This window comes from Berghia stephanieae, chromosome 1, assembly GCF_034508935.2.
Source record: "Berghia stephanieae isolate SIO BIC M18660-M18661 chromosome 1, UCSD_Bste_1.3, whole genome shotgun sequence".
NCBI lineage: Eukaryota > Metazoa > Mollusca > Gastropoda > Nudibranchia > Aeolidiidae > Berghia > Berghia stephanieae.
Window position 1 is genome coordinate 90,882,005 of NC_088360.1, and position 17,500 is coordinate 90,899,504.

At 33.2% G+C, this 17,500-nt stretch overlaps 1 protein-coding gene across 1 annotated transcript in view; it reads right to left on the bottom strand.

The window, feature by feature from the left end:
• Positions 1–8,777: 8,777 nt before the first annotated feature.
• The window catches only part of LOC144961459 (diphosphoinositol polyphosphate phosphohydrolase 1-like), a 9,815-nt gene continuing 1,092 nt past the window's right edge, over positions 8,778–17,500 (bottom strand). The window contains exons 2-5 of the mRNA XM_078894646.1: positions 14,798–14,941; positions 13,198–13,353; positions 12,101–12,185; positions 8,778–11,835 (exon numbers count right to left, since the gene is read on the bottom strand). Of these exons, the coding sequence (XP_078750772.1) occupies positions 11,714–11,835; positions 12,101–12,185; positions 13,198–13,353; positions 14,798–14,908 (474 nt within the window). The 5' untranslated portion in view covers positions 14,909–14,941 and the 3' untranslated portion in view covers positions 8,778–11,713. The remainder of the gene's footprint in view (positions 11,836–12,100; positions 12,186–13,197; positions 13,354–14,797; positions 14,942–17,500) is intronic.

The following is a 17,500-nucleotide window of genomic DNA, read 5'->3' on the forward strand; positions in this document are numbered from 1 at the left end:
CGATAAGAACCTTTACGCTTTAAAATTTTGTCTTAGTCGTAAAGAGGTGAAGGTTTTAGGCTTGTCGCTATATTTATCTTTTTTTTTTCAAAATGACCTTTGACCTTTAAGGTGAAAGATATTTAGATCAGGCCCAAATGGTAAATAATTTGAAAGGTCACCTCCGTCTGGATTGGTCAATTAAAGAATACAAGTGGGTACACTATAAAATAGACATATTGCTTCTTTTGATCTTTTTGGTTATTTCGTTTTCACCAAAAAAAAAAAAAAAAATACCCGATAGAAAAGAAAAGAACAAGAAAGAAATAAAGAAAGACAGACAGTAAAGGCACAAGGAGTGCCGTTTTTCTTTTTAATTGAATTTTATTTTAAATTGTGAAGTTGGAATTGTTACACAGCCAATATTTGCAGGTCTGATAACCGAACGCAATTATGGGCCTGATTTAACGGTGTTGTAATGGTAAATATTTTGCGTTGGTTTGAGAGTATTTCCATTACAACAATGAGACCACATCATGGGTCATCAGACCTGCAAATAATTACTTTTATACGTTAGTATTCAGATTTCATTTTCAACATTTTGCATTTCGCCCGGCCAATAGAAAATGCTATGTTTGAGCTTGAACCGACGTGCACGTCGGTTTCAACCATGAATTTGTTACTTTTCCCACAGCGTTGTAAATAATATGAAGAGTAAATTATAAGTCCAATTTTTCTGGGTTTGTCTATGTGTAAATATTATCATAAAATGTTTTTATAATAAGATTATACTGTCATATTTTAATAATTATGTTAATTTATTTGCACACTCAAAATAAACTAAGAAAATATTATTTCCTGACTGGTTTCCATTCTTCAAATTAATTGTTAATCAATACAACACTGTCGGATTCTGAGGAAAGACTCGGTCATTTTGGCCAGAAAAGCTTTTACACTACAAATTTTAATCGATTTGTTTCTTTTCTGTAACATGATTTTTTTTTTCTGGGATTGGGTTGTTAGCCCTGTGTTGATGTGATAACCCAAATTATTGTGGGCTCATTGTTGTAATGGAAAAACTCTCAAACCAACGCACAATTTTGCCTATTACAACATACAATGCTAAATCAAGCCCATGGTAATAGGGAAGAAAAGTGTGATGTTAAAAGTGTAAGACAACTCTTTCGGAGGACTGGATACATACCTTGTGTAATTAATCTTCTGGTGTCAGGGCGATGGTGTCCTATTTCTAATCTAACTGTAAAATCTAACTACAACTACAACGAAGATCATCTACCCTCGCTCTTTTACGTCCTGTAATCCTAAGAATCTGCCTAAACATCCTGCACCTGAAATAGTTATGCCACCTTTATGCAACCTATTCATTATTAGTACTCCGAAGGACTGGTTACATAATATGCACTCCCAAGGATTTAGGATTGATCTCACGACTTTTCTTCCCTATTGCGTTCGGATGTCAGACCCCTATATATGTGAACGTCGCAACAGGCATAATGGACAGTAAGCAGAGATCGATTAAAATGACCGCTAACTTGACAACGTTGTAAAACCTAATTTTAAAAAAAAACAAAACAAAGTCCTCTTAACATGTAACAAAAAAAAAAAAAAACAAAAAAACAAACAACAAAACAAGAAGAAGGAAAAACAAACAAACAAAAAAACTTTGGCATTTATATAGCTCAATAACCACAAACATTTTCAAAGCGCTTTATAATGTGTCTCTAGCCACTAGCAACTCTTAACACGTAGGACGTGACATGACGCATGTGAGGCGATATTACTTTTTTTTTTCGACAGAGAATACGCTGTTCTCTGCCAGATACTCAGTTTACACCCCGAGTAGGGCGAGAGAAAATGAGTAAAGAGCCTTTTCCAAGGACTCAAACTCGAACCCGGGACATACCGGTCCGAAGACGAGTGTCTTACCACAAGACCACAACGCCTCACTCATAAATACCATGTTAGCATTCCTTATATAGGGTGGGAGAAAAAAAAATAAGTAGAAAAAGATGTCTCAATACCAAGCAGAAATCAGAAATTCGAAAATTCAAAAGCGACTAGAACAAAGCTTGTACTTGTACCGGCCACGATTAATATAAATTCATCTATTCGTTAAGAAACTATGCCGGTTATAGCAAAGCCGTATTAAAATCTAAATATCGAAAGTTGCGTTTTGTTTTTAAAGAAACTGTGGACTGTAAAAAGTAATAAACAAAAAGGAATACAAAAAAGAGAACAAAATACCAAACATGGAACGTTTCGAGCTCAAAACCCTTCTTCAGCCAACAACAAAAACAATAAGACATAAATACATTACTAAATTCCAGATAGAGGACAGAGATATTTTGTAGGTCTTCTCTTTGTTTTTGTCAGTGAGAGGTACCTAGTTTAGGAAGTTGCTCCGTTTTGTTGAAAAGCAATGAATGCCCTATTGGGGTAGAGTTAGAGTAAAATATTTTTTCTTCAAACAATGTAACACAATTTTCAATACAAAGTAGTAATCACATTTGATTTATTTATAAAGATAAATGGCCTCCTCTAATGGACTAATCAGAGTTAATTCAAGATGCATGGGATTGAATCACTGTTTGAGACATTAAAAAATCAATTGAATCATATGGGAAAAGGTTAGGCATAAACATAAAGAAAATTGGAGCTATACATCAACAGTTGAGATAACGCCCTTATATTATAAGCTTCGATATAGTACATGGATCTATGCTGTGCGTTTATTAAAACAATTATTGTAGAGTTAACATTTTCCAACATATCTTCCTGAAAATTTGTGTAGATAAATTTCAAGATACGAGTTTGACGGCAGTAAAATTTCAGACTTCATAGTCTGACGATCACAGGTTTCTAAACCTTTCCAGATTTGTTTGTTGTATTATTTTATTTTTTTTCGCAGCTCCATCTATGGCTATTTTTGAACGGCACTTTTTCTTCTTCTTTTGCGCACAATGGGTTCCGACAGGTGAGTGGTGGAGCAAGCCCAGGTAAACTCCGGTTCCCCATGACATTGCGCTTGAAGGATTCTGGGAAACCCGGATCCCAGCCCCAGGTCGGCATCTCTTTTATTTTCGGACCGCAGTGCAATGTGGCTGACGCCTGGATGATCGCGATATTTTCTCGAATGGACCCAGAAAGCAACCCGGAAAACAGATTGGGGGATAGAAGACACCGTGACCTTCTGCCTACCATGAGAGGTCAAACTACCCAACCCAGTACTCAATCTGTCAAGAAAGTGAAAACAATTCACCCTGACAGTTATAGCCGACAGTCAACGATACAGGAGATGGTTGCTGTTTTTCTTTTTAAGGGTTTTGAGGCATTTGCAACGCATTGAGGTCATTTCGGCGCCAGTAACAAGGAAGAAAATGGAATAGTAAAACGTTCTAGAATTACAATTAAAGCACCCATGAAATTTAGAAAAGTTAAAACAAAGGGGAAATGGTTCAAATAGGAAACAGATGTAGATTCCAAAAGCACACTATCGAAGTACTTAGTTTGAAATCATCTAAAAGTCTCATCCCGACACAAGCACAGGTCCCCACAAGAGGAATACACTCAAATATTTTGCAAATCATATATAACATGTAAACAAAACCAATACAGTACATAACAGAGAGATGATTTAAAAGACAATAATATAATCTCCCAAAATTCTAACGATACATTTGACTGTTTCCCTCCCAGCTAGGGTATCCGGCCAGGATAAAACCAAGTAATCTCATCCCAAGACAAAGACAGAAAGCAAGTTGGAAAACAGATATAGGGGGATAGAAGACACAGTAAGTACCTCCCTGCCCACTATGGGATGTCAGGAACCCCACCCAGGCAGAACAGAGAGATAAGAGACCTTACCAGTGGTTCCCACCAACTGCCATCAACTTCCTCCTCCTCCTCCTCCTCCCCCGTCCACCCCCACCCCCTCCCCAAAAATATATAAAAGAAACTAAAAAACAAAATCAGCACTTCAACTGTTAAATTTAATTGAATAAACAACAATTACGTAACACAAGTGTTAAACTGTTAGCTCCAATACGCAGACTGTGGGATCATTATAATCTGCATCAATAATAATAATAATAATAATAATAATAATAATAATAATAATAATAATAATAATGATAATAATAAAGATAATTAAAATAACAACTATAATAATAATAATAATCATAATAATAATAATAATAAATAATAATATAATAATAATAATAATAATAATAATAATAATAATAATAATAATAATAATAGTCATAAGTTATAATAAAATACACCGTAATTTAAAAAATGCCTATACAATGTGCACTTAAAACATATTTAGCAGTCCAATAATGGACTAAATTATAACTTTGACTTATTTGTTTATTTGTTTGTCTTGTTTTTAAGGGTTTTACGGCGCTTGCAAGACATTCATTAAGGTCATATCAGCGCCAGTAAAAAGGAAGAAAATGGGATAGTAAAAAGTTCTAGAACTATAATTATAATTAAAGCACCGAAGAAAATGTAAGACAAAGGGGAATTGGTTGAAATAGGAAACAGACGTAGATTCCAAGAGCACACTATCAAAGTACTTAGATTGAGATCACCTTAAAGTCTCATCCAGACACAACCACGGGTCCTCACTAAGAGGAATACAGTCAAATGTTTACAAATAATATATAATATGTAAACAAAACATAATACAGTGCATAACAGTAACAGAGAGATGATTTGCAAAGAAAAAAAATATCTCCCAAAAGTATCTATACATTTGACTGTTTCCCTCTCAGCAAGGGCTTCCGTCCAGGGCCAGGACAAAACCAAGTAATCTCATTCCAAAACAACGACAGAAAGCAAGCTGGAAAACATAGGGGGATAGATGACTTATTTGTATTTCGATTTTATCTAATTTTGACCAGTAAAATTACATAGCTATTTAAGTAGCGTAGCGTCAATAAATAAGGCTAATATATTTTAACATCAACAACAAAAAGTTATTTCGAGGACAATAATCTCGGTTTTAAAAACGGCCTGTTAACACCGCGTGATTTGAGAAAATAATCTTTTGAAAATTATTTTGGCCTTTAAACAATTACTTGAAATATCAACCCAAGGCTTCATCTTAATTGCTCAAATTTTGCAGTCAAAAGTATTGTAGGAAAATGAAAACAAAAATGTGTATGACAACAGCTGAAAAACCCCATAGAACTCCCAAAATCTTTGAGAAGTGGATTTGGCTGGAATGGAGCGTGATTCCAGTTTTTCGATTAGGATTTAAGAATTATGATCTATTAATGAGAGGTTGCATATAAACTGGATTTGCAAAAATACCCTCCAAAGGGCAAAATGAAAAGGCTTCAATGGTTAAAAATATTGGCAAATGAGAGTTCCATGCACATACCTTGTTTAAGTATAAGCAGCGATTTTCAATGACGTCTGATGTTTATTTATTTGTTTGTTTTCATTGTTTTAAATGTGTTATACGGATCATGGAAAACTTTGAAGTCATTTCAATGCTTACTAAGACGATATTGATGTATAATTTAAGAACCAAGCTCACAACCATCCAAAGATTAAGTGAGACAAAGCGTATAAGTTTAACAGAAATCAGAAGTAGATCAAAGATCACAATATTTTCATATTGTCAAAGCTAATCTGAAACCATTAAAACACCTCACAATGTAACAGAATCTCCATTAAAGGGGTACACTCAGATTGTTACCCAAAAAATTAATTCATAAATAAAATAAATAAAACCTAACACGGACAAAATTCATTACAGAGAAATAATAATAAGTAAATGAACGAACGAACCAATGAATGAATTAGTAAAAAAAAATTTTTTTAAATGAATACATAAATAAATAAATAAATAAATAAATAAATAAATAAATAAATAAATAAATGCAATTAGATTTGTTGCTCTTCAGCAAAAGACTTTGGGCAGGACTTATGCAAAACTAAACGGTCTCAAAATAATTATGCTCTATAAAGTTTTAAATTAGAAACTTAATAACTAGATACAGTAGCTGTATTTCAGTCAAATTTTCAAAATTAGACTTTCCAACTCATGATACCTTTCTCAAGATACATAGCGCATAATTAAGAAGACTATTAATACTGTAATACTATACTGTAAAGGTAATGAAAGTAATGCAAATATTGAACACGGAAAAAGAGGGGCAAAGGAAAATTGATTATTGTACCCATTTTTCTATGGTAATCTTTGAATTTCGAAAATTCATTCAAACAATGGTAAATAACGGAGGGTGATCCATGTGGAACTGAATATCTTTTTCTTGGGGGGTTGTTTTAGGGATTTTACAACGATGTGACACTATTAGGTCATTTCATTTCCAAAAGATGATAGGGGAAAAGTTGTAGATCTGAAATTAAAAGCCCTAAAGAAAAGGTAGGACAAGGGGGACTAGTTCAAATAGGGTCTCATACAAGCGGAAGCCAAGGATCCCGTATGAGGGATACACTCAATTGTTTACAAACTACAATATATTCTAAACTAATAATTATAAAAGTATATTAAAGATAATTTACAGTGAAAAAATATCACCTCTCAAAAAAAAAAAAAAAAAAAAAAAAAGGAACCACACATTTTCTGCCAGCTAAGCTAAGGATCCCAGTCAGGACCAGGAAAACAGCTGAGCAATCTCAATCCAGAAAAATGACAAAGAAAACAGATTTAGAGGATAGAAGACAAAGCAAGTGACCTTTCAGCCCTGCGTGGGAGGTCAGACGACCCCACCCAGGAACTGAAATTAAAAGAAGCTTTCTAATAAACATATTTTGAATAAGCTGGTGTGGCCTGGTGATGAAATGAGACATTTGTAGTTTAAATTTAAAGTCACCAAAGAAAAAGCTCAAGTAGTGAATCATTTCACTGTTGTCACTGAACATATGCCTAGGACTAGTAGAACCAAATAGTATATTCTCGTCCAGGACAAGGACAGAAATAACCATGGAAAGGACAAACGATACGAGAGGATGAAAAAGACAGCAAAAGTGGTCCCAGCCCACCAAAGGAGGTCCCACACCAATAATCAAATATAGGGGTAATGTGCACTGTAAATGAGTGAAAATTATTATTTTTTTAATCTTTGATATTCAATTGAAGCAAATCATTTCACAACAAAGGGTCTAAATAGACATCACGACTCAATTGAATTAAACCGAGATTTCAGATCATACACTTCAAATTGAGATCTGACTGTTTGGAATAAAATAGTTATAAAATTAGTCTTCTAATATAAACATGGAATACTTGCAACTGCCATACTATCAACAACAAAGCTACTTTAACAATTTCAAATGTATAATTAATAAAGCTACGGTGCAAGTCAGTTATAGGGAAGCTGCATAACTGGGAGAGCAGCTGATTTGGAAGGAATAGAACAAGATAGGAAATCCTCCGTTTAAAATGCCATCATTGGGACTGTTCAGTGAAATCATCGGATAGATATATACTGAATTAACTGCATTAGTGTCGCAACGCTGGATCTACTCCAATTTAAGGAAGAAAATGAAAAGGTCAAAGAAATATAAATTTACAATTGAAAGCATACAACAAAAAGTAAGACAAAGGGGAATGGTTTAAATAGGGAAGAGATGTAGATTCCAAGAACACACTATCAGTGTACTTAGTCTGAGATCACCTAAAAGTCTCAACCCGGCACAAGCACAGGCCCTCACTAAGAGGAATACACTCAAATGTTTACAAATCAATATATTTACGTAACAGAGAGATGATTTACAAGACAAAAAAAATATCATCTCCCAAAACTCTTAACTATACATTTGACTGTTTCCCTCCCAGCTAGGGTATCCAGCCATGGCCAGGACAAAACCAAGTAATCTCATTCCAAGACAAAGATGGAAAGCATGGTGGAAAACAGATACAGGGGGATAGAAGACACAGTAAGTGCCTCCCTGCCCAATATGGGAGGTCAGGAACCCCACCCAGAAATAATAATCTGTGGCACCATTATTTGATCCCTCATAATAGTCATGTTATGTTATAATGATGATAATGACTGCATATAAAACCTCAAAACATCCAACCTAATTCAGAACTTCTTAAGTTCTTAAAAACAAAATAAACTGCTTGGTAATTGCCTTGCACAATAAGATCTATTAAAATATAAAACCATTGTTAGTGACTTGTGTTATTACAGGACTAGTCAATCATATATTATGCACACTGAAACGGCTATAACAAAATTTTGAGGATAAAATAATGATTTCGTTGTATCGCTTTTTGGTTTACAGAAATCAAGGAAGTATGTAAATAAAAAGCTGGGATTTGACATAATTTTCTTTACAAGGTTTTTTATTATAATCGTTTGAGTATGTATTATTATCAACCTTAAATGACGGAGAAAAAAAAAACACCCCCCCACCCCATTAAAAAAAACAAAAAACAAAACAATACCCCCCAACAAAAAAACAAAAAAGAAAACCCCAACAAAATAATAAGGGTGAAAGACTAGTTAATCTAATCAAATAAATATAAATATGTAGAAACTATGGTAAAGCTGGAAATACATGGGCAGCATTGTCATCTCTTTCTTAAATATGTCTCTTCTTATCATAATAATTTACATAGCTTGGTGTTCACAACTTTAGCCAGCTGTTTGTGAAATGTCGCTCAATGAAAGCTTGTAATTTTCACAATGGAAACCACCACTTCAAAGAGGGAGTATAACAAGCAAACAAATCATTGGTCCACAAACATGTCAGCTTTTTACAATAATTACTATCATGCTGAACAAAAAGAAATGTTTTTTTTTTTTTTTAATTCTTTTACAGGAACCGACAATGCATCTGACATCTGAGTCTAAAGCAGAGAAATAGTGCTGTTGGCAAATCTTTTTTTTTAAATGGGATATAATCCTCATATTTTTTGTTTCTGATATTTTCCGTCCTTGATACGACTTTTTTGAAATATTACTTTTAAAGCAATTGAAGGAAAGTTTGGTTATTTAAAAAAACAACAACATAATCTTGCCTTATATTTACGTTGCATTTTCTTTCGAATATGTAAAGCCAAGCAGCTACAACACTTGGTTACTCATCTGCAAAATTTAGAAATTCAAATACAGTGTCCGCCACTGTTTGATTTAAGCAGCGATAAATGCCCCCAAATCTAACACCACTTGAATCTAACCATGCATTAAGTGTGCAGCAAAGACATAGCTTTTGACTGTACATCCTGTAATAATGGAGACAAGATAATTAAGAGCTATTCATCTACTGAGTGGGTACAGACTGCTTTGTTCTGATAAGTCTCTCATATATACACACTGCATTATTGACAAGTTTAAATCCAGTAAAATACTCACAGGCAGAACTTTCAATCTACATAAGCTAAATAAGAAAAGTCTTCAATTATGGCACACATCCAGTCCAAATTCTTTTATTTAGTTAACATAAATTTATTATGCGATTCCGTTTTTTCAAAGACAGTTTTAATGAAAGACAACTGAAATATTTAGGAAAACTGCTGCCCATCAATTTCAGGTCATACCATAATCACAGATTGAACAACTCTTTCTCTCTCTCTCTGTGTGCATAATTTGGTTCTGTCATTGTCTTTTAGCAAAATTACAAATGTGAGATGATCACGTTTTGGTATATTTTAAGCTTCTGGTTGTTTTCAGACAGTGCTTTATTCTTTTTAACTGAGTTGGCGGTACCCCCCCCCCCCCCCCCCCGCCATTCCCCCAAACACCGGTTTTCAAACAGAAATAAAATGACAATCATTTATTAACGACTTTAAAAATGATTGTTGCTAGAGCCTTATTCAGATATAACTAATCTTAAGTCTTTTATTTTATTAAAATGATTGACTAGTTCAAAATTAGAAGTTCTTGACTGCCTGTGAATCTTCATAACTTGAAAATGTTAAGTCCAAATGCGACAGTTGACAACTCACAACAAAAACATGGGCATTCATTAACAAAAATGAAACTTTAAAATTGGCCGAAATAAACGTTATCACTTGATTGTTGACTCATATCATTTTCATACATAACATCCATTGAAATGATTTTAAAATTTAAGTAGCCTCCACCTTTTTCTCTTATTTTATTACTCATTTATTATTGTTTCAATGTTTCACTATTTATAAAATTATGTGGTAGGAACTTAAATTGTGACAATGGTCTCAAAATCTGAAAAATGAAATTGGTTGCAACGTTTTGGAAGGGTCTGTAGATACCAAACGGAGCATTCTAAGTCCCAATTTCGTTTGTGATTTAAAATGAGAATGTTCAATACAAATAAATCAGGTGACAGATTCGGGTTTAAAACAATCTGGAACAAATTATTAAAATTAACTGCCTCTTTAAAATAAGCAAAGAGAATGCCTGGAAGTGATGGAAAGACACAATGAATGAGAAATGAAACAAACTTTTAAAAAAGACAAAAAAGACATTTTGAAAAAATAAAAATCTGAAGAAAAAAAAATCCATCATACAATGATATGTACTGTAGTCATGGTGATCAATAATAAATTAAACTGAAATATACACAAGCTAAATACATGTCTGAAGAAATAAATAAAAAACACATTAATACATTAATGTTATGGGACAAATTCTGTTAGAGATTGTAGTTAAGTAGAAATGTAAACATAAAAAAAAAATAAAAGCATCGGGCAACAATCATGATCTCATAACAAATCATCTGACTAATATAAAATCTTTTTTTTGTAAATGCACTACAGAACTAGCAAATAATTAAATTTAAAATCAACAAATATAAAACTGCAGAGCTCTTGGTTGTTCAAGGAATATAATAAAATGGATATTTTCAGATCTTTCATTGGTATTCGAAAGAAAAAAAAACGAGTAATATCAGATCAAATCCCTTGGAGATATTTTTTTATACTGTATAAAAAATCATCTATTTTCCAATACCTAGTAGAAACCAGGAAAAGGAATTTAGCACCAGAAGGTAGTTAAACTTAATGGCAGAATGCAATCCTTTTTAGGGATTCAGATTTTCCCATATGCCTTGGCCCTGTTAAACTGTTTCTCAGTTACAAAAGACTTTAAAATTGTCAGTTGGCTGTGAGATTTTCAGTATATACAAACATATAGACAAAACGAAAAATATAGAATATTTTTGTTAGCACAAGAAAAAGACCCGTTATATGACAATTGGACAAAGCATAAAACATACTAGGTGGTAAAATAATAAAATTGAGATTCTTTGTGCTCACATAATTTGATCTTGTTAGGTTCGTGAACGAGTATCAAGTGGACAAGGCTGACATACAGAACAAAGCACCAGAAAGTTGTGGGGTCGAAAGTTTTCATTTTCAAATTAATCTATAAAATTGTTTCAAATATCTAAAAGACTGCTCAGTAGGTATGAAAACCTTCACTTAAGGAAATAAAATACAACAAAATCCCCACTAGCTTAAATTCTGACTTCATTAAGCCATAAATATTGCAATTTCTGATTCGTCTAAAATTGGTCATATAATGAAATGAAACCTACATATATTCCAAAACTTACATAAGTAATGTAAACTTCTTAAAATTTCTTAAACAAAAAATACTAAAACATTATTCAAAAATAAAATTTGATGAATGGTAATTTTGGGTTACTTACTTGTGCCAGCATTTATATTCATATCATATTTTAAGTATCAAAATAATTGAATAAAACAAAACAAAACAAAAAAAATTAATGATGTTTCTTAAAACAATTAAATTGCCTTTGTTTCGTCTTTGTTGTTGTCTATCAAATTGATATAATTTAATAGCATGGGGTTGTTCACAGATAGCTTTTCCTTGACCTCTGAAACTGTGAACCAATGGCGTTGACGATCTGTGTGAATATAAAGTATATTAAATGAAACAATGTAACTTTCTGATAAGTCCAAAAGAATGAAACATTAATTGAGAACTTACATTTATCTAATTTCCTGATTAGTTCTAAACATACAAAGAAAATTATCTCTTCAAAATAAAAAATGTTATTCTTTTATGTGGCTTATGATGTGAAATTTACCCGAGTCTTTCTTAATAAAATCCACATAATTTCAGAATCTTTATTGACACAACTTAAAACCTAATCTTCAGTAAAAACTTACCAAACTTTTTGGACTCTAACCATTCATCTTGGAGACATTGGACTTGTAAAGCGAATACTGATGTCCGAGTTTTCTTTTCATCATTCTGGAAACATTTGACAGAAGTATCTGATTTAATACAAACGAAACAATCCCCCCTCATCTAAAAGTTTCATTCAGAATCAAGCACAGGATCCCACTCAGAGAAATACACTTAAAGTCTTAAAAATCGTTATATAATCAAAACAGGAAATATAACATGGTTTACAAGGAAAGAAAATCATCTACCAAAACTATACCTATAGCCTATACATTTTACTGTTTCCTTCCCAGCCAAGTCCAGGGCAAAACCAAATAATCTCATTCCAAAAGACAAATACAGGAAACAAGTTGGAAAACAGATTATAGGGGGATAGAAGACTCAGCATGTGACTTCCCTGCCCACAGATGTATTTCTAGATGCAGAAAATGTCAGAGCATCTAATATTTTTTTTATAATCCTAATATTTATGACTTCAAAATTTTTTTGTGTCACTATCCCCTTAACCACACAGATTTGGATAAATGCATTTGATTTAGCTGGATGTATGATTAAACCAAGCAACAATATCAGGGTTTCAAATCAAAACTTTGAAAACCACAAAAAAGTTTTACCAGAGAAAAATGTTAAAACATTAAAAAAATATTCAACAACTCTTTGGTTTGGGTTTATTTAACAGTAATAATTTGGTTTGTTTTAGTTTTTTTCTAGCTGCTAGGTCATGAAAATTAGGAATCATGTGTGGACTTGTGAAAATTTTTGAAACCTCAAAATTCTATGAATCCCACTGAAAATTGAGAGCTGATTAGTAATATTAAGAAGAAAAAAAGTCACATGAATGAATTGATTACATTATGCACAATTAAGCAGAATGAACTGTATTAATAAATCTGTCAGTCAAAACCGTCCCTAAATGTATTTAAACTAAAGCCGTAAAATAAAACATCACTAAAAAAAGTATAATTGATTACAGATCATGGAGAAAATAATAATACAAGAATTCAAAAGTTTATTTTTAGGCAATTGCCAATATAACTCATACAAGAATATAATATTTCCATCATCAAATCAAACTGACCTCAAATACTCCCAAAAGTCTGTCAATGACACCTGTAACACCGGCTTCTTCCCAAGCTTCTCTGGCTGCAGCTGGACCAGGCTCTTCTCCAGGATCTACTCCTCCTCCGGGCACAATCCATTTATTTGGACTCGCAGTAGATGTGATTAAGAGCACCTGTAAAATAATTTATTAAAATCAAATTAAGACTAAGACCTATAAAATTTTCTTCTTTTTCTTATTTCTGAGATCTACAAACCATTTATGAAGAATTGTCACAGAAAAGAAATTTCAAAGATTTTTGGTGTATAAACTGCTTTTGAAATATTACAAATTTTAGGCATTAACAATTATCTCTGGTCGAATAGATGATGGGGGGAAAATGACTTGATGGAGTTGCAATCCAGATTGAGGATTTTGTTATCTCACTTAGGCCCAAGAAAATAAATGGAGAAAGTTCACACACTGAAGATTTATAAATTAGAATATGAAGTTTGAACTAAATTTCAAGTTCCAAAAAAATTTGATCAAATGTGGATTCAATGAGCCATCAAAATCACTTTAATTATTACGACAATTTTAACTTTTAAAGGTCATTGTCAATTGCAGCTGTACTTTACTATTAAGTCACGTCCAATATTGATTGGCACGCAGTATTATTACAGGCACAGATGAGCCAGCATAAAAGAATGTCAGCTACCGTAAAATTATTTAGAGAAAGAATGGGGTGAGAAAGGGGGTGGGGGTGATCGTGTCACACTCTTAAAGACATTTGCATGTTTTAATATTACATACAAACGTTTTATTGCATAATTGTTGTTGTCATTGTTTCAAAACAAAATTGAGGTCAATTATTTTATAAAGCAGTAATTGAAAGTGTCTTATCGTTTTGTATAACAGCTTGGGGAGGCAGTTGCTTAACAGTGGAAGGGAACAAAATAAATTTGATTATTAAAAATCCATTAAATGCTTTTTAAATGGTGTTGACAATGTAGATCTTTTAAAGGAGAAATATTGTATGAGTAAAATAACTAACATATTAAACGAGAAGCATCATCCACTAAAACCATCAGTTATAATGTCAGGAAGGAGTAATCACACTTTCTCTGTTTCAACTAAAACAGAGACACACCGAAAATATCTTTAATAAGCAAGCAATAATAATTTTAAATAATCATTTTCACTTTTTTACTTCCTAATAATGTAAATATTAACTTATTTGTTTTTCAATCTTTACATTGACAATTTTAAATATTTTATAGTGTTGAAATTATTCCTATATGAAGCACAACTGGCTGTGAAATCACTCCTTGTATATACATCATATTTCCATTATCTATTTATTTTACTGTGTAAATTATAACACATCTGAACAAAAAAAAAATCTTTTTTGGGATGCAATAAAGTATTATTATTATCATTATTATTATTATTATTATTATTATTATTATTATTATTATTATTATTATTATTATTATAAGTAGGTACAAAGTTCAAATACAAAGTTGAATAAATTTATTATGAAATTCATTCAATAATTTTCCTGGAAAGTATAATCAACATAAAAGTTGCATTTAACCTGATGCCCACTATACAATTGCAGAAACTTGCTCTTACGTACTTCATTTTCACTTGTGTCTCGAAAACACAAACAAGCAGCCCTACGACGATAACCATCTGGATCATAAGTTCTTGGAGCTTGAGAATTTTTCATTCTTTTACTAGATAGCATTTGTCAATGGATAGGCATCAATGAGTTCAGTGCCTGCAAAGAAAATAAATAAAGAAGTAGGTTGTGGCTAAAATATTACATACTACTGCTACTACTACTACTACTACTACTACTAGATATTTCACCTTGCTCACTTCTTCTAGTGCAGTATTATGTATGTTGAATGTATGATTTTTCTGTTATTTGAGAATTTTAGAACCTGGCACTTCTGAGGATGGAATTCCATGCTATTTTCTATTTCCCAGCATTGTAAGCTATCTAGATCGACTTGAAGAATTTCTGTGTCATGTTTAGTTCTTATTGTCTGATATAGAAGGCTGTCATCTGCAAACAATCTCAGTTGGGTTCCTGGTGCAAGTCTTTCTGCCATATCATTAATGTAGAATAAGAATAGGATGGGGCCGAGAACTGTACCCTGAGGAACACCAGACACCACTTGGGCTGACTATTATGACTCACCTTCCACAACAACTACCTGTATTTGATTGTTCAAGAAGGACATAATCCATTGGAATGTTTTGTTTCGTATTCCATATCTCCATAATTTCAGTGTCAATGTATGATGGTGGACTTTGTCAAAAGCTTTGCTGAAGTCTAACAAAATGGCATCAGTTTGTACATTTTTATTTATGTTTTCTGCTAAGTCATTGATTGTTGTGATCAGTTGTTTCACATCACCTTTTTTTTTCTTCATAAAACCATGTTGTGATTCTGTTAAAAATTTTTGGGCCTCTATAGGACTCATAATGTTAGAAAATACATGTTCCAGTATTTTACTGGTGATTGATGTAATTAATAGATACTGGTCTATAATTCTCTGCTTTAGTTTGTTCTCCTTTTTTGTAAATCAGTGTGTTTTTTATTGTCAGCTCATTATCTATTGAAAAGTCTACGTTTTCCACCACATTCGTTGTGTTCTTCTAGGCCATGTGTACCAATGATTTCAGTTTCTGAGATTTCTTTACTGGAGCCTATCTTTGAGTTAATGCCACCCATGATAATTTTAATATCTGTTTTATAATTGAGAGAACCTTGTTATGTTGAGTAGAAATGGTGTTTTTCCTCATCCAAGGCAGCTGATGTTGGCACACAGACTTGTATTATTGAGATGTTTTGTGCTGCACCTTTTAGTCTAATTGAGAGCACTCTATCATCATATGGATTATATCCTGTAGGGAATTTTTTTGTAGCTTTGTCAAGATTATGGCAACCCCATTTAGCCCCGTTTTTCCCCCCTTCCTAAGTTGATAAACATTCCGCCATTTCCTGTAGTAAAATGTCCTTTTCCTCCACATCAATGTCCCATGAAGTTGATTTTGTAAGTTTGGCAGTTTTCCTGTTGACATAGTTTTAATATTCCATGTAGCTATCTTCAATTTATGAGCGGCTTTAAGCTTCATTCTACCTGTTGTTTTCATTCTCGCACAGATGTGTGTTATCATCATCTGTTGTATTCGGTAGGGAGGTCAGCTCATCCCTATTATGCGTTCTAGAGCTATCAGAGCTGGGGGGGGGGGGGGGGGGGGGGGGAATCATAGGATCTATGATGATGACTTTTTCTTGTTCAGTTTTTCATTTTGGTTTCTTGGAATGGTGACCCTCAGTAGTTTGCCATTGCTTTCGGAGCTCACAGTGCCTTTACAAGGCTGCGTCCCTGGCCATTGTCCCTTCATAATTGAATCCTCTGCCCAGCATCATGGCCATGTGAACCGTTACTGAGCATTTCCAACTGCCTCCTGTGCCAATCCATCCCCTGTCGCCACTTCACATAACCCTGGTAGGGAGATTCAGCGAGTGCTCGACCTTGCCCAAGGGACTCCTGCAGGCCGTGGAGGGAAGGAGTTGCCTTAATTCTGTTGTTACAGATACACTCTATCCCGCTACCCATGTACAACAATGTAAAATCACTTCCTGACAGGAATCAAGTATATACAAAAGGCCCATAATAATAATAATAATAATAATAATAATAATAATAATAATAATAATAATAATAATAATAATAATTGCATGGAACAGGAGTAAGAGAAAGAGGAAGAGATTAGGACAGTTCAAAAAGGAAAGTGAGAGGGAGGGGAGGAGGAGGAAATTGAGCAGACGAGGAGGCATTTGGGAAGATAAAAAATGGAAGAGAGATGGCGGCAAAGTCGGGGAGTGTAGTGAGAGTACCAGTAGTTAGGAGAAAGAACTTTTTAGACTTAGACTTACGCTGTGATTATTCACAGACAGATGGCTGGGAATAACCAATTTTAGTTATTCCCAGACACAATTTTGAAACTCCGCTCTTTTAAACAATTATCCACATTCCAGAATATGGAATTCGAAATGCACATAGAAATAAGTAAAGTTAATAAAATATCTTATAAAAACATAAAATTGATTAACCAACAATAAATCAGTCGTTACTACATATACCCAATATGCATCGACTTTCAAGTGGGTGTCATGGTCGAATGGTTAAGTCGTCAGCCCTGGAAAGCTTGTCAGAATCGACATTGTGGTTTCGAATCCTGGTTCCGCCACTTCTTTTTTTTTTAAATTCCATCTTCTTTTTTATTGCAAATGATAAATGCCCAATCCACCCCTACCTCT